The following is a 19,272-nucleotide window of genomic DNA, read 5'->3' on the forward strand; positions in this document are numbered from 1 at the left end:
AATACGGAATGTTTATCATGCATACAGGCAAGACGATTATGTATAGTTAAATAGGAAAGTTAAATAATAATACATTTTTCTCGGAAATATCAGTCAGTGGCACAGTTAAATCCAAACTTCATAATGAATTTCAGATCAAATAATTTAGCATGTTGTTTGTGCTCCTGTGATTAATGGCTTACTATTTCTTCATAAAATGCAGTTGAATGAGATTTTGAAACTTAATTATTTATTAAGGCACGCGTTTTCGACGGTCTTTTAATTAATGTACATTTGTACAGTGCATCTCATGTTTAAGACCAAACAATATTATGCGCAGCGTAAAAACCCATTATAAGGCTAACAGTTTTTCTTAATTGGTGCTTGGTACGACTTCTTGAATGTTGTACCTCGAGCCCGATTACTTCTGCAATGTGAAGATTGACTTTTTATAGCTCTTAAGTAAGCTAAGAAGATACGCGTGAGTTTATGTTAAAATGATGATTTGTTAAATGTTAAAAAGTAACGAATAAAAACACAAAGAAAACTGTTACGAACAACCTATTTCAAAGAAACAGTCCGCTTAATATAGGGTAAAGGGTTATTAAAGAAACCCGTTTATTGCAGTTCTGAATGAAAAATATTTTTTTTCCAAAAAACTAAATATTTTCAAATTCTTTCCTTTACGGATTATTAATATTTGAGCATAAAATGTGCATAATATTTTTGGCCAGAGGGAGGGTTTTCCTTTTTTTTGTCTTCCATCCAGTAAAAACACACACAAAAAACGAACCAAGACAACTTTAATATTTTTCCTTCCTCGAAGGCATAAAAGGTTTATCGTTGTACGAGAAATGAAAATCTGAAAATCATTCGGTGCTGATGTAGTCACAAATTCCAATAATAACCGACATTCCGACATAAAATTCTAATCTATATTCAAACCCCGGTACGTTTTCTTCAAAAAAAAAGTTTTTACCTTTGTGGTGATATAAAATAAATTATTTAATATCATTTCGGTTGCCTCCGTTGAACCACATCCTTCACGTCGACCTCTGGCTACACTTTCCGGATACTGCACATAAAACAAAAAATTGAAAATATTACCCAGGTGTGCTTAAATATTGCAATGAAAAATAGATGAAATTCCATCCTTCGAAAATGATTTTTCAGATTCTCGGAAACTGAATAAACTATATGAAATTACCCATGCAACTGCAACATTATTTCATGTATTTGCAACGCAAATATTTTCATTTTATTTCATCAACTAACGAATGAATGAATTTTTCTCTTAAGTTGTTTGTTCCATTCTGATAATAAGCAATTTTAGGACAACTCTGAACAACAAGCTGTTCTTTAGGATAAAGTAAATTGACATAAAGTTATAACATAAGTTCATAATCCATCTTAATTAAGAAGAAAACAACAAAGGGATGCTGGAAGAATATTATCTAATGGATAAAAACTGGGCTATGTGTAATACCATGTAATTCAGCAAACACTGGTCATGTTACTAATTTCCTCCTTTTTTTCTAACTAGCAATTCAGCCCATTAAGTGTTTCGTTTCTTTGTATTACCTTTTTTCAGTAAATGTATTATCGACTCACCGTTATGTATGATAATGGTGTAGGGGGTGGTACGCTTGCTGCAACTAATTCCATATTTTCCAACCACGGTAATAGACATTGTAATAAAAGTGCCCGAACATCTACTCTAGCGGTTTGAAAGCGGTGCGTTATTTCTGTGGGATGAAATTAATTTATTATGGAGAGAATGAAACGATTATGAATGAAAAAAAAACGGTTGGGTTTCGGGTTGGTATGATAACTTTTTTGTGGTTCAAGGTACAGTCATTCGTAATTATTCTTGTGGAAATCACGGTAACTGAATTTAATGCGTAGATTGTATAAAATACTTCAGATTAAACATTTGATTATGAGATAAACTTTCAGCGATACAAACTAAGAAGATGAATTCTCTGAAGGGAAATTCTTTTCTCTAATTACATCTCTAGCGGTTGTAAGGGCAACACCATTAAATGCTTGTATTGGCGGGACAAAAACAGCTTTAAAGTAAATGTGAGATTCTCAGAAGTGATTAAGCTTGAAGTTGATGTAATTCACAAATTGAATTTTTTGTTATAAAATAGTGAAACAACAAAATGAAACTAAAAGCCACGGACCTTTTTGAAATGAATTGAATGTTTAATTAAATATAAACCCGGCTATATTGACAAGCATACGTAATACTTTAGCTGAGTTTACATATAAAGAGCAAGTTCCGTCTAATGAGTCTGATTAAAAAATATATTTGATTAAAATTCTCGGAAACTTGTTCACCCGTACGTTCCATTGCAACGAATCGTTATCGTAATATTGGGTAAATACTTGCAAAGAGGATCGTCGTTTCATATTAGGTTATACGAATTATCGTTCCATAGCGTAAAACCATTCCAGTCTAATATCGTTAATTTTAACATGGAACGACCGTTGACGACAATTTTATCAGTGTGACCTATCAAGAATAAACGTTACGTGTTGGACATTATTTCTACGGATCTCTTTGCATCAGCAATTCCGTAACCCAAGCTCCATTGTGGAGTGAAAAAACTTCAGATAAGTTCCAGTTGTGTATGTTCCATACAATTTCAGAGAGAAGCATATTCGTTCAAAGAACTTTAAATTGCATTCGAATTAGAAATTACTGCATTCTATGTTCTATAAAAATCTTAATGATGAAACCATTTGCAACCATGTACATTTGAAACCATGGACATCTAATTTTTACCATATGCTAAGTACTTTATAGAGAAAAATATGGACAGAATGCGATGAGACCAATAATATCAAATGCATTGCCATATGATTCGCATCACGTTTCCATAATTCGCTTCGACTTTATGCTCTTCTGCACTCATATAGCTATTGCAACAAATATTAAACATGCATGCTTCACTTTCCCCTGTAACTATTACAGCTGTATATTCTCTCATAGATACAACTATAACTATTATCTTAACTGACACACAACCAGTTTTCTGCATTAACAAGAGTGAAACTATACTACAGCTGTGTAACATAATGGAGCACATTGTTTTTAGCAGCCTGTGACTTGCTACTTAAGTTACGTTGCCAAAAAAAAGGAAACCCGTGTCCACAAAACAAAGCTAATGGCTTTTCGGAAATAAATAACGAGCATAGAATATGCTGACATTAAAAATTTAGATATAGATCATAAATCCAATGGGTTTTTTCGGCTTATGAGTTACGAGTCTATAGAATTATTTTACCATTGTAGTGTTAATACGAAAAATAAGCTAAACTACATCATTCTTATTTACCTGAAAACATCGGCATCGTTAATTCTGGCCGTAATTTGGCCATTTGTTTTGACAAAAACATATGAGATCGACAATATGCGTCACTCAATACAGCATCTAAAGTTGTCTCCACTTTGTCTTCAACTGAAATGTAAAGATAAAACAAAATATTAAAATGCGAATATAGTACGACCAAAGTAAAAAAAGGGAAAATCACGAAAATATCATAGAGCTGAACATAAATATTTCTGCGAAGAACATTTCACGTCGGCAGCAGGAAAACAACTAAAGCTGTATTCCATTGAAAGCGTTAAAATACGAATAAAATAGAAGCTGAAGAGAAAATAGCAACTTTCTCTCATTTTCCTTCGACAACCACGTGCTTTCCATGAGAAAATAAATGCATCCAATCGTTTTTGTGAATGAAAATCAGAAAACGAAAGTGTGTTGTGAGAGATTCGAGCAAGCAAAGGGATGAGACCACAGCTATTGGGAAAATATTACTTGTATGCTTGGTATTTTCTTGCTTTAAAATAGAAATGCAATTTTCTTGTACGTTAGTCGGTCGGGAAATGCTATAAAGGCTGGTAACAGATAAACCAATGCGTACCAAAGTTTATGAAAATTGTTTATGAATAATTTCTCTTTTGATAAAAACAACTTGTTTGTGCATATCGCGAAAATAATACTGTGATGATTGACTTTGATATTACTTTGATAATTTTTATAAAATAGAAAAAATTTATTGATTTATGAAATGGATTATAAGTGTGCAACCGGTGATTGATAACGTGATAAAAAAAAATTAATAATAAAAAATAGTTTCCGTTTTGTATGCATACAAAAATAAAGTTTGTGGCGAAAGTGTTGCTACTGAAAGCATTTATGAGATAATTTGATATTAATCTTTATTTCTGAAAGTACATCCATCTAAAATTGAAACGACAAGTCTTCACCCCAACAAGTGAAGAGGAAAATGTGGTGATATATTGAGCTCATGCTATAATGTAAAATTATTGAAAAATATTTCTTATGCATAGGAGTCTGAAACATTCACTGGAAAGACAATCTAACATTTCTGTGCTAACCCTTGAGTCTCAAACCGAGTTTATTGAAATATTTAGTTCATCTTCTGTTCACAATTAAAAATAGTTGCAAAACAACAACAACAAACTTAATGAAGATGCAAAGTTTTGCTTGCAGTAAATATTTACAATCGAAAATTCCACTTTATCGGAACATTTCTGCGTAAAGACTGGAAATTTAATTATGACCTGACAACCCACATAACTTAGTTTGTACCCATATAACTCTTTCAAACTTTTTTTATTTTTTTTTCTACGTAAAAGACATATTGCATGAGGTCATCCGTGTTGTTAAATTTAATTATTTTTATTAACTGCACCCCCCGGAAACTCGTTTTCCGTTCTATCAATGACGCGTTATATTTCCAGGGGTGATCGCGAATAGAATATACTAAGAAATGGTTTGGAGATTAATACTTTGACTTGTGCTGTTGTATGCTTTCCTAGACTCGTTAAAAAATTAACTCCAAACCTGCATTCACCAACGTTAGGTAGAGTTAATTTTTATTCAAGGCAGTCTGCTTCCCTCGAGATTTTTTTTTTAAATATCTTAATTGAACAAATGACGGAAATGTCTAATTGTGTATTTAATGACCTAATCTTCGGCTCGGATCAGTGTTTCACTAAACATGCCATTTCCATTATGAGCTCCATTGATTTAGAAGGAACTATGTTTCGCGTATAAATTTTTTTTAAAGACGTCATTGTGTCCTAAATGTCAGATATGATATATCATTTCAAATTATTCCAGAAAAATTGTTGTTTCCCCTTTTTTATAGATTCTGAAGAATAAAAGAAGTGATTTAGTGGAGGTGACAAAGAATCATAAGATCGTTGATAGATTGCAAAGGAATTTCATTGTTTGGTTTTGATTATATATTTGACAGAAATTATATGTTCTTGACAGTTTTAACAAATTGAGACGGTTCAGTGCACTGCAAAAAAAAATTCGATGAGACAATATTCTTCACAAACAAATCAATTCAACTATAATAAGAAATGACGTGTGGAATTTAGTGGACAAGAAAATATTAAGAAAAAGCGAAACTTTCGAAAGGGGGTGGGGGTTGAAGTTGAGAGAGGGTAAAAAACATGAAAAAAACGTTATTGAATCTGCTCTGATAAATTTACTGAATCACATCAAGTGATTTACTTTCGGCACGTCTACCAAGTTTTTTTTGTCAAACTTTGAAAATTGTAAATTATCAATGTCATCCATAATAAGAAACATCTCCATTCAGGCATTCAGATAAGCTGTCGGTATAAATCAGAATAAATTATTTTATTTAAACAGGCGACTCCAAAGAACTTTTTCAAGAACTCTGATGTGCTGGGAAATTATGATAATTTTGGAAAGCAAATTAGTTAATTCCATTCGGATGTCAATGGAAACAGATCAATGAAATAATAGAAACACCACCTGTGTTTCACGAAATCTGTAATTTTAATAAGAACAACATTTAATGAATTTTCGTCACCACCTCACTACGGCTAACACTAATCAGAATCATAATTATACTTCTTCAAAGTGTTAAGGAAGTTGAATGAAGACATGATTAACTAAATTAAAATTCTGTAATTGAGAAACTTTTTACCCTTCCTATGGGAATTCGAATAACTTTAAAATCAAAACGCTTGTGGCAACTGAGTTTTGAGTTTACTGCCAGAGAGAAGTTGTGTTTCGTGCACACACAAAAGAAATAATCCAGATTTTATATACACCACGAAAGTGATAACAAGTTTAAGTGGATTACAGCTTATGCTGTGCTTTCAACAATATACTACCAGGCTATAGCATAAACACTTAAGGACTGAATGGATTATACATTTAAGTTTAGTTTATCGAACTAACAATTAAGCTCAATTAACGAAAATTCAGTTTCCTTGAACACAACTCATACTGCAAGCAATAAACAACAAAAATGCGATCAATAATCCCAGAGGTGCATCAGGTGTAAACGATTATTCGCTTCAGATAGCATACCAGGCAGAAATGCAATTTATTATTGAGTGGATAATGAAAGATCAAACTTTTTCATCTCGTTTACTTGTTTGTTGTTGCTCAAATTAATTGCATTCGAACATTCTTTGCCTTTTACAACAAATATTAGAACGTTTTAATTTGTAGTCGCTAGCGGCTCTGATTAAATTTTATATAAAGTACATAAATAGCCGTGCCAATCGATGTGCTTTTTATTTGAAAATCGTAACGAACGTTAGGGATAAATCTGTTCAATGATAATTTATGTCTGCATTCACAGTAGTCTGCAATTTTACCGAGGATGGTGAAAATAAAATTTTCAAATATTGTACAATCCAGACAAATTTTGTAACATCCATTCTCGGCGTGTAATAGAGCATGGAATTTTCTACAAATATCACCATTCAAAGCGTTTCAAACTCTCTTCATCTTGGACATATCACGATTTAAAAACGTCGAAATTTCGACTTTAGCTGGCTGTGGTAACGTGGTCAAGTTGTCGAGGGAAGCCATTTTAACACGAATTAGCTTAGAATTAGACCCTCTATCCGTTATGATAACAATCTGTATTCAAATTGACTCGTCGGTCCTGCACGGCCATGAGTGCCGGTTCTCCGAAACGGCTGGATGGATCCTCCAACTGAATGTGGTTCCTTATAGTACTCGAGTCCCTGAATAAGACCATTAAGAAAAATCAGAGGTGTTATCGCGACTCCATTTAAGTTTTGTTCAACCCCACCGTGCACTTCTATTATAATTAGTTAGAAATTAGACTGTTGATTAAAATCCTATCCGAAATTCATAAGGCAAGAATAACAATCAATAATTTTGATCGTCTCTCACTAGCTTTATTCGTGGATCAATATATGGATTGTGAGATAAAATGTTCGCTCAACATTATGAATTATTATCAATTGTATTGAGTTTGTTTGAGTTTTTTTCTTATGTGAAAAAGGAGTGCTCTTACGGATTTTGTACATTGGGCATTTATTATGAAGAATAACTTAACAAAAAGAAATTTTAGAATTAGATATACTCGAAATATTATATGGATATTCGAGATTCGAATGCAATCGAAATACTTCTACCGTACATTTTTCGTAAGTAGCAGAAAAATAAAAAGTAGAGTTCTGAAACTTCCAGCTGACCCCCTCAACAATATGTTTATGCATTACAAACAAAAAATACAAGGTTATCTTAAAAAAAAAAATGAAAAATTGGTTCTGATTTTTTACGACTTATGTCTGCATTTTAAAAATTATTTGCTTGTTATCTAATTTTTTTTTGCAGTAGTGAAAGCATAGTTATTATTCCACCAAATTGTTCTCAATCCCTCTCAAAATGCATTATATGAAACTATCAATAAACACCTGTGAATGCATCACATTTCACATTTCAACGTCAAGGAGAAGAAATATTCATTGGAAATTTATTTCAAATATGTCTTCTCCTCGGCACTGTTCCCATTGACAATTTGCAGGGAAAGACGTGACCGGAAAAAATTACATCACCAAAAAAATACAAACTGTACTTAGACATTGGGGACATAAGTGAATAAAAATGTATAATGAAGTGGTACACTAGGGGGGTCCAAAAAATAAAAGTGTCGATGAAGTTGGCGGACCCCTGGGAAAATAAACCTTTATGGCCTCCTGATAAAAATTGTCTATGGGGCCGATGCGATCCGAGTTGGTTTATGGGTCGCTCAAGGACGAAATGTGTGAAAAAACACTGAAATTCTCCATACATTTTTTCCATTACTTTGTATGAGAAATTTTTTTTAACGACAATATCAAACTTTTTTGGTCCAGACAACTTAGATTAGATGCAAAAGCAACAAAAATGCGTTGGTTCCACTTTTTGGAATTTTTATATCGTCTGGGCACACCTAACAATATCGATATAGACAAAAATCGACATATAATTTCCAAGTAATACAAAGTCAGGCGAGGTCACTATTTAAATTAAGTGTTAGGTGTCGTTGTAAAGATAATGACAGTGGCTTTCTAACGAGCCCACACACAATAAGTTTCAAGTTGGTGTCTTGACGTAACAGTCATTTGAAAATTGCCTGAGTTCACGACCCTGACATTTTTGCACCAAAATCGATTTCTATATAGCTTCAAAAAATTGTTTTCGAAAAAATTTCTTTTTGCAATGAAAGCTTATGCCATAAGCTCTCGTTAGACATGAATATATCCGATGCACATCCCATAAATGTTTTGGAAGAACCCAAAGACTGGGTGAACAGATTACGAATCTATGACTGACTTGGGAGCTGCGTATGCACTTACAAATCATTAAATCTGTCTCTTTGGATTATTCTGAAGTGAAATAATCCAACTCACCTTAAGAAGTGACCTCAGCATCTGTTAGTTACGTTCAATTTTTCATTAACCCTCATTTTCGTGGTTTTTCACATATTTCGTCATTGCGCGACCCATAAACCAACTCGGATCGCATCGGCCCCATATATATTTTTTATCAGTGGGTCATATAGGTTCGTTTTCCCCGGGGTCCGCCAACTTTCTCGAAACTTTTATTTTCCCATACGATTCTGGACCCCCCTAGTACACACACAAGTTGGCAATAAAAAGAATTCAACGTTTGAAAATAATCGGTGCATTTTAGAGGTTTATTATCCTAGAACAATTTCCTGCTTAGTTGTACGCGCACAAAATTTTTAAAACCACCTGTTTTGTGGTTTACTGGTTACAGAAAATGTGTCGGTTTACAATATTCCGTGCAGGCACGTTTATCAAAAATAAATTATCAAAATTACAAACCTCCATTGGACATTTCCACACTCAACATTATTGTTTTCCGCTTATCAAGACAAACGATTGAGCCTACTGTCTATGTACACTGTACGTTGTACATACAGTAGGGAGTTTTCCTTTGTGGGGATAATGGTTATTTGTTCACGAAGAAGAGAAAATATTAAATTCGCTTGAGTTAGAATTTCCTATTTACCGTTTCTATCCACGAAACAACACATCAATTGGTTTTTTAAATCAAAGTTACAGTTGCAACGAAGAAAAGCCCCATTGGATGAAGAACAGTTGAAAAAATAAAAAATTTCTCACCTGAACCGTCATCAGAGAGGGAGATAGAGCGTGAACAAAACGCCATATTCTCAGCGCATTTGAGTTAAGAAAGTAAGGTTTTTCACGTCGCACGGATGACAAAACAAATTTAACCGCTCTAACCAGCGTATTACAATAAATAATTGAACGAATACCTTACTCGAAGGTGCTACAATATTTTTGAAAATTATAACGAAATACGTGTCCGGTCCATTTGAACCATGTCAGGTTAATTTTTTGATTTTTCTCAAGAAAAAATCTCAAACAGCTTGTTTGATGATGTTACTTTTTCCAATCATAAGAAATATTACCAATTGAGAAAGTGCATCAACACGAAACGTATTAAAGACACAAAACTTTCGAACTGATAACGATACAATCTATATTTAGATGTTGATGCCATAAATTATGTTTGCGAAAATGCCAAGCTTTATTTTTTGTTATATCTCCGAAAGACGAAAGAAAAACACGACTAGTTTATTCAAGTAAATTCAACTAAGAAGTGGCAATCCACCCATGCATGAACATCAACGTTTACATAATAAACAAGCAACTTCCATCTCCTTTTCAAACTTAAAATGTCGAAAAATAAATAAAAGTAGATCTACCTATACCATTTCATTCAACTGTACGAGAAAAGAAACTTTTTAAGAATACCATTCAGATATTGGCTACTCTAACTTTAAATATTGAATTAATGATTGCAGACAGAAATTTTCTGGGCATCTCCCATTAAAAAATAATAAAATCTCATAAGGAGGACAAAGAAAATTATGTTTCATTAGGGAAATTTTCTAAAATATAGCTTCTAAAAAGGCCTCTGTGTAGTTAACATATTACTTTTTACCAATTTATCCTACAGAGCAATTTTAATTCGCAATGTGGCGCCCTTCTATGATATTACAAATCCGATAACTCGATTAATTTCAATTTTTATTAAATATCAGACAACATAAACTTAACAGAAACGTAGTGAACAAAAAATAATTTATCAGACAAACATTTTTACCTGAAAACGTGTACATTATTACCACACGCCACACATTTATAATTTTCCAAATAAAAAACAAATGGCTTCACACAAAAAATTCCGAAGGAAATAAAGGAAAAAATGTAGGGTCAAGGTAAAAAAAGGGCAATTCGGTGTCGAAGATCTAATCTCAAGTTCATAAATTAAAGCTCTGCGTTCTATACGAACAAGTACGTAACATTAGCAAACGTTTCTATCCCAGAAAAGATATGCGAAACAAAATAAATGATGATGCGTCGTAAAAGCTAAAATACCAATAATCCTTTGTAAATAATGACATTACGAAAAGCGAAAATGAAACACGAAAATAAGAATGGACACAAAAAAAAAATTGTACAGAAGTTTGTAATTTAACTCTCTGAAACAAAACCATCCTTTGGCTACACAAACACGCTCTAATTTTTTTTTTCGCTTTCGATTTGTGAACATTTATACACAAATATTTTTAAAACATGTGCCACCACTTATGTATTATACGACAATGCTAAAAGCACCCACATAAAAATGTGAAGAGCCACATGATACAAAATGATTTCAATCAAGACTTTTGTAGGTTTTTTTTCCAACATGAATTCTATTGTGATGAACATAGTGTAATATCATGTGTATTTCGTCAAAGGAATTTACAGAACGAAATACACATTTAAATGATTTTGCCTTACATGTAAGCTTCTGGAAATCATTTTTTTCCCATAATTGAATAAGTGAATTTCATTTGAGATATTGTCAGAAAATTTCAACAAAAATATTGTAAATGCAAATTAAAGGAGAATGCGGATAGATAGCAGTATATTTTATAGGGGTGTTCTTCGTTGTGTCATATCGCTATGCATGGCATAGGGATGTATATTTAATGTTCAGTTACAGAATGTACAGAATTAAAGTTCAGCAGACTGATAAAAATCGAAAACGTTTCAAGCGTACTTAGCGGAACAGTACAAATTGTCCAAACAGTCTATAGTTTTATGCAACAACAAGGTACTTACAACACTTTAAGTTGCACAATATAAGCCCTTGTACTTATAGCATTACGGTCGCTCTAACGTATAAAGACGGGACAGTACTAATCTTAAACGAGATTGTTTACCATATATGCTAAATTATGTCGTATAATATAAGGATAAACTCTGACGTTGACAATGTTCTGCAGAAAAGAAAACTCTTTTTCCAGTGCAACATTCCGAAAACAGGATTTCTTCCTAACTTGGTTCTGGTATACTTGACCTTACGGTTTACCCACAAATCCCAACCATCCCGTTTATTTCCACTGTTTTAACATGAATTCAAAAACAGTAGCAAAAACATTGTCGTCTTTGTCAATAGCAGATGGCTTGCCCTTATTCTTTTGATCTGAAATTTGTTTATTGGACGTACCACATAAGTTCATTATTAACGGCTGAAAACGTTTGCTTTGATATGCGTAAGCATTCCACATTCAAAGGAAATTGTCTCCAAAAGACCAGTAATTTAACAAGAAGTGAGAGTTAATGTCGCGCAACTTTATTTCTATTATAATAAAAAGGCAATTTTTGTAGCATGGAAGAGCACCTTATTCGCCAAATTGAAATACACAAAAAAATCATTTTGTAATTTGAAAGGAACGGAGAAGAAAACAAATGGCAAGTTCCTAGTAGGATGACTTTGTACATTTTGTGACACACAGCAAAAGCATTAGAAAATTTGTACGACAAATTTTTCCACCATGAATCATAAGAATTTTTTATGAAAAGAAATAAATCTACTAAACAAATGGCTATATGTATAAACATAATAGGATTTTCTTAACAGCTTTGAGAGCATTTTTTGTATTATTTTCCTAAGTCAATTATTTGTTTTTTCCTTAAGAAGGTAAAACATGGTACAAAAGACATATACGAACAAAGACATAGCTGAGTAGAAAAGTAGATCTACCCAAGAAATTGCAATGGTGCTATAAGTCATCTGCATAACCCTTCAAATTAGATAACGGCCGTCAGCGATTTTTAAAATACATCAGTGTTTTCCATGTATTTTAAAGAGTCTCTTTCGAAAACTTTGACTTTCACTTCAAACTTCAAAGAGTAGTATTCGTCTTAACTTTTGTTTCTATTTTGTAAGAATCTGTCATTTCCAATAACTGTTATACATTGAAACGATTCGGAAACTTTTCATGTTTCGAAAAATTACGGAAAAAAATGTTTGTGTGGGACGAAGCAAGAAGCTATTTTGAGATGAACAAATGAACATTTTCCGACTAACTTATTATAATGCTCCAGCTCCCGTGGCACGACAATACATAATGTTTGTATACCTAAAGTAACAACAGTAATTTTTGATCAATTTTTTTTACATTCTTTTCGAAGTACTGCATGCTGTTCATATGAAATTACGTTCAATTTTAAGGTCTCAGTCGTTGTGAATTAAGACCAGAATGGGTTGAAAATTGAAACGACATGATTAGATATTGTTGAAGTTTTGGTAAAATGACTATTAATTATTAACGGCGACAATACACAGATAAAAATTCGGGACTAAAATTTTAGGTCCGGGTGGGATTACTTTCGATTTCTTAGGGACGGTTCAAGATTAAAACGCGTATTTTAATCCCACTGGGATTAATTTCTCTGTAACAACGGTTCGAAATAAACTTCGCAGAAATTAAGAATGCAATGGCTCAGTGTGAAGATGCTTGGCTGGTGTGCAGTTAGGTCCCGGGTTCATATCTCGTCAGGTACATTAAAAACAATTTCTACATAACATTTAAACATTTCTTATTACAGATAAATGAAAAAATGTCTCCTTCATTACCCTTATCCTTATTCTTACCCTTATGCGGATAAGATGTCGACACATCTAAACAATTTAATTTTACCCGATAGAAAAAAAAGTAATTTATGGGGAATTAAATTTAAATTCCACAAAAGATTCGGTCGCGTACTGTTAATCCTGAAAAGATTTAAATCTAGGTTCATATTTCTATCTGTGAGTACCTTCAATTCACCAAATAAAATATGTGTCAGAATACCAAAGAATTCAAATCATAAGCATAAGTATTGCAGTGTAGTTAGGTACAGTGCTTTATTATATGTATGTAACGAGTTGTGGATATAAATCTTTCTCACGAGTGGTGCTGAGCATTATACATGTACTGTACCTACATTGAAATTTCGGGAAATAACCTCCTTTTCAGAGTAAAATATTAGCTTGCAAGTTACTGCAAAAAAATCTACGTTTTTCATTCTTGTAGACATACTCAGATTGACTTTAATCTACCTTAGAAGCAAAGTCCAAGTTGTAAAACTGGCAACGTTTCTCAACAGGCAAAATAATACTTGAATTTAAGGTAGTAAAATGTTAGTCCGTGTGGAAATGTTTATCACAGATAACTCATATCTCATACGTTTAAATTGTTACGACAAATGTGAAGAAGAGGTCAGGGTACATTAAATAATTTCACGAACGTAACTATAACTATTAAACTATCCAATGAATTACAGGTATAAACAATTTAATATGATTTCCCTTTATACAATATTTGTTCAACATTCCCTAACATGAACATATTTGAGATACCGAAACGCTTCCGGGCGAATAGTTTCAGGTCGTCTGAATCTTCAGTTCAACTCACTATAAGTGGAGGATGTATAGAAGGAATGACTATCACAACATACTTATGAAAATGTCGGTACAAAGTCCGTCCGCACAATTTAATTTCTTATTTATGTGGATTGTAAGTAACTGATGGCGATTATAATGGTAAATTGATGGAGATTAAAGTTTTGTCCGCACAACATATACTTTAAATCAGTCTGTATAATAAATGTATAAAAGAGACGGAGTCCTGTAGCGATAAATCGTTTCGATAAATTAACCCCGCAGTGAGAGGTCAAGTAGATGAGTCTTATAATATGTGTACTCATGATTCATAGTCTCATTATTGAAAAGTTCCAGCTGACTGGCGATTTTCAAATAGGAAAACAATTGAGTTGGAAAATTTTCAATACGAAGAAAGCATTTACAGCTGAACCATTATTTTGATGACCACAGATTAAATTCACAAAATTTCATAAAAATATCGTTTGACTCAAGAATGAAATTTTCATTGTGACTAATGTTATAATTCTTCAGAAAGAAGAAGAATTTATCCGGATAAAAACAGAAATTCTTCCAATTTTTCTGTGGCGTGCGGTGGGTGCCTTTACAATATCTTTTGCATCGGATAATACTTGTGCTCATTTAAGACAATTATCAATTTAATTGACAGTATGACGGACTTCGTAGCGAAAAATACTATTTTGATAGAGGTAGATACAAAATAGTGTGCCGAGAAGAGATAAACAGTTTTGGTTTGTACAAGGGGTATAAATGTGAGATTATCGTTCTAGGAATATAAAAAGGTTTATAGCTTCACGTAAGACGAGTATACATTATCGATTGTTATTGCTTCTTGGAAAGGAAGGGAGTCGTCATGTAGTTATAGTTACGGTGCCCGTAATATTGATATTGGTTGTTTTTACAATCATTTGCAAAGTTTTCTATGCGGAGCAATGAGAACTGGTAAACAACTTACAAAATATTGTTGTCAATATTTTTATTACACGCATGAACTCCAAGTCAATAATAATAATCACTCACAACACTGGTCTTTTGTAAGAGAACAATGCAACATAATTAGTTGTAAAACTTTACATTGTTAAAGTTTTTGTAATTTTTCCACTTCTTCTCTTGCTTTAGACTTACTAATGAATTGCTATTTTATGACAATATGGTGACAAAATTGTACGAGTAGAGACGCTTCGAAATGAATAGTAAACAAATTATGAATGTAACGTTATCATAGTATAGATTCTCATCGGATCAATGCATACCTAATATCATGAATATGTGATGAAGTTTAAAATGAATGTAGTAAAATATTGGGGAGGAGATAGCAAAAAATATCAGAAAAAAATCGGACGTCCTCAACTAACAACCGTTTCGCCATTTTTACTTAAGACGCTGGAGCTTGGAAATGTGCCAAATCCTGACATTTGACAAAGGCAAAAAATCTACTCTCCAATTGATCGCCTAAAGGTAAAATACTTGTCTTAAGTATCAAATTCTCGAATGTCAATATCATAACCCATAGTACCTTTTTTCTAAAATTAATGTTTGCACTCCTACAGTCGAAGAAATTTAGTTTTCGGGTTTTCCAAAGGTATTAATCTTATTTAACCCACACTTTATCCCACAACAATGGAATCCACAAATTTAAATTTAGTTAACTCAGCGGTCGCAATGACGGCGCTGCAGTCACGATTTCAAAATGTGATATAGGGTGGATAAACTAAATTTTGGTTTTGGTTACATTTTCTCTTGGTTTTTAATTATTACATCCGGCTTCTAAATTAAGAGTACCTTTATGCAATATAAACCGTTTGAGTTTGAAAAAAGATGTTTTGTATCAGTGAACGATATAGGAAAGCGTTCAGTACGTCTCAACATACAAAAGAACGTAAAATATAATTGTACATTTAGCCACCCTACGTCCATCATCGCTTCTATTGTCTTCAAAAACATATTGTGTGCTTGTCATGATATGTATCAGACGTTTGTTTATTTATGTGTCTCATCTAAAATGCTGGCCAGCAAAATTTTGATCATTAAATTCAACGGCAAAATTGATCTAAATGTTAAAATAATTGTGAATAATAGTGAAATTAATGTGGTTTTGTTTTCTCTTCATAAAGGAATTTGCATCAGTTCGATGTAAAGTGCGGAACACCATTAGAAAAAAAAAACTTGTCGCTGAAGAATGATCAAAAAGTTGCTGGACGCAGTAGCTACAATTAATGCTTTGCAGGATATAGAATAAAAATTAGAGAAACACCAAGAGCCGTCCATTTGAAATCTTCACAATCATCATTTCAACTAAAGGTTTTTTTTTAACGAAACGGAAGTTCGCTCGCAGATTCGGAACATTCTTTTTCGCCAAATTACAATTTGGCATAGGAAATAAATTCAACTCTTTGTATAAGTGACGCTCATGATTGAGCTCAATCATGAAAACAGAATCTGGTCAGGAATAAGATAAGAATATGAATATATGACGAACTTCAAAGTTCCTGATTTATAATCCTGAGATGCCTGCTCATGCAATTATGCGATTTACGATTTCCAAAGAATTTTAATATCAACTTTTAGACAAAATAACAATTTCCAAGTCGGTTTTCTATTTGATTTATTTGATGTATTTCCGACCTCGTTCTAGGGTAATAAAATTTTCTGTGGATTATTTGTAACTTCATGAAAATATTAAGATGGAAAACCTCAGAAACATTCACATAAAAATTATGCTTTCCTAACTAATGTTGAAATAGCCTTTTTGCACTCATTAGGAACTTAGGAAAATAACTACTGGGCAGTCGAGACGGTTTACTTGTAGTCCGAAATTATATTTTGGCTTCGTAGAACACAGATAAACACAAGAGAGAGGAATTATATGATATGCAGTACATACTGTCCCGTACAATCTTTTTCTAAATAAAAGTTATAGTCAAATCGACAATATTGTATTATTTGGCGATTTGTCATATTTTGGAGTTTCTTCACACTTTGGCGATTTTTCTTGACAATTCATCATATTTAGTTGATTTGTTAAATCATCAAGAAAAGTCTCAGAAGTGTGAAGAAACGCCATAAAGACAAATTTTCAATTCTCTATGATCCTTGGAGTTTCTTTACTCTTTGGCGATATTTCTTGGTTTTTCTTCACATTATGGCGATTTTTCTTGTTGATTTAACAAATCAACCATAATGATGAATTGCCAAGAAAAATCGATAGAGTGTGAAGAGAAGCAGAGAAAAATCGCCAGAGTGTGAGGAAACGCCAAAGTGTAAAAATACGTTTTTGAAATGTCTCTACATTATCTTTCGTAAAATGATAGTGTCCTCGGGATCTTTCGTTAAAGTATGAATTCCCTGGGATCGAACAAGATGCCGTTACCTGACGTAAAATAAGAGTTTCCTTAGGATCGAACCAGGCAGCATTTCGTAACTTTTATAAAAGGATAGATTCACTAGCTTCGAACAAATAACGCCTTTTAGATAAATTTCGTAAAAGGATAAATTTCAAAGGATTTGTTTAATCACCACGAAGAATCGCCAAAGTGTGAAGAAACGCAACAAAGACAAATTTATCATTCTATGTTTTTGCCGGCGTTTCTTCATCCCTTGCCAATTTTTTATTTTTGGCGATTCTTCATGGGAATCATGATTAATGACGGCTACGAGCTTTAGCGAAAACGAATGAGATGTTCCGAACCGAATCTGCGAGCGAACTTCCGTTTCGTTAAAAAAAACCTTTAGTTGAAATGATGATGATGAAGATTTCAAATGGACGGCTCTTGGTGTTTCTCTAATTTTGATTCTATATCCTGCAAAGCATTAGTTGAAGCTATTGCGTCCAGCAACTTTTTGATCATTCTTCAGCGACAAGTTTTTTTTCTAATGGTGCTCCGCACTTTACATCGAACTGATGCAAATTCCTTTATGAAGAGAAAACAAAACCACATTAATTTCACTATTATTCACAATTATTTTAACATTTAGATCAATTTTGCCGTTGAATTTAATGATCAAAATTTTGCTGGCCAGCATTTTAGATGAGACACATCAATAAACAAACGTCTGATACATATCATGACAAGCACACAATATGTTTTTGAAGACAATAGAAGCGATGATGGACGTAGGGTGGCTAAATGTACAATTATATTTTACGTTCTTTTGTATGTTGAGACGTACTGAACGCTTTCCTATATCGTTCACTGATACAAAACATCTTTTTTCAAACTCAAACGGTTTATATTGCATAAAGGTACTCTTAATTTAGAAGCCTAATATAATAATTAAAAACCCTGAGAAAATGTAGCTAAAACCAAAATTTAATTAGCCACCCTATATCACATTTTGAAATCGTGACTGCAGCGCCGTCATTGTGACCGTTGTGTTAACTAAATTTAAATTTGTGGATTCCATTGTTGTGGGATAAAGTGTGGGTTAAATAAGATTAATACCTTTGGAAAACCCGAAATCTAAATTTCCTCGACTGTAAAGAAAATAAAAACCAAAAAAAAGTACATCAAACTTATTTAATATTTATTTCTTTGCGACACGATAAAATACTTTAAAAATTGGCAGATGTCTTGAAAATTATTCTCCACTTTTCAGTGTGACACAGATCAATTTTCACATAGAGCAAAGTTTTGTATAAAATTTTATCACTCTTCAAAACGTGAGGTTCTATATTTCGATTTCAATTCACTCGAAACACGTGCTATAATACATATTTAACGAAACATATGGATAGGTGGAAATTGGACTCGCAGCACAACTTTTTGTTTTCCGTTACTCCGTTGGATTAATGTATTATGCATTGTTGGGATGTTGGGAAATGAAGGAAGTGATACACACATAAAATTGCATTGAAAATTGTGATAACATGTGGTCGTCAGGTTTGGGATGTGCAAAAAAAAAGACAAAACATTTTTTTGTAATAAAAATTTGAATTGAGAAATTTATGTTCGAAATGTTTTTGAAAAAATGTCCACGAGTAAGTATTTTAATTTGGACGCTCAGATTTATACGGTAACAAAACGTATCGTACCCCACGCATAAAGCAACACAGCAAGGATCAAATAAAACAAAAGTTATAATGAAATTTTTCAGACACCATTGGCATTGAGAATAGAATAGATAGACCCGTTATATATATATATAGGAGAAATAAAATGAATAAAAAAAGTCAATAAACACAAAAAATATGAAA

At 32.8% G+C, this 19,272-nt stretch overlaps 1 protein-coding gene across 9 annotated transcripts in view; it reads right to left on the reverse strand.

Moving 5' to 3' along the window:
* The window catches only part of LOC119075351 (protein furry), a 98,119-nt gene that overhangs the window by 9,201 nt on the left and 69,646 nt on the right, over window positions 1-19,272 (reverse strand). For all 9 annotated transcript variants that reach the window (XM_037181839.1, XM_037181827.1, XM_037181821.1 and 6 more), the window contains 3 exons: window positions 3,324-3,446; window positions 1,591-1,724; window positions 959-1,054 (listed from right to left, as the gene is read on the reverse strand). In XM_037181839.1, the coding sequence (XP_037037734.1) occupies window positions 959-1,054; window positions 1,591-1,724; window positions 3,324-3,446 (353 nt within the window). The remainder of the gene's footprint in view (window positions 1-958; window positions 1,055-1,590; window positions 1,725-3,323; window positions 3,447-19,272) is intronic.

Source organism: Bradysia coprophila, chromosome III (genome assembly GCF_014529535.1).
Source record: "Bradysia coprophila strain Holo2 chromosome III, BU_Bcop_v1, whole genome shotgun sequence".
NCBI classification, from domain to species: Eukaryota; Metazoa; Arthropoda; class Insecta; order Diptera; family Sciaridae; genus Bradysia; species Bradysia coprophila.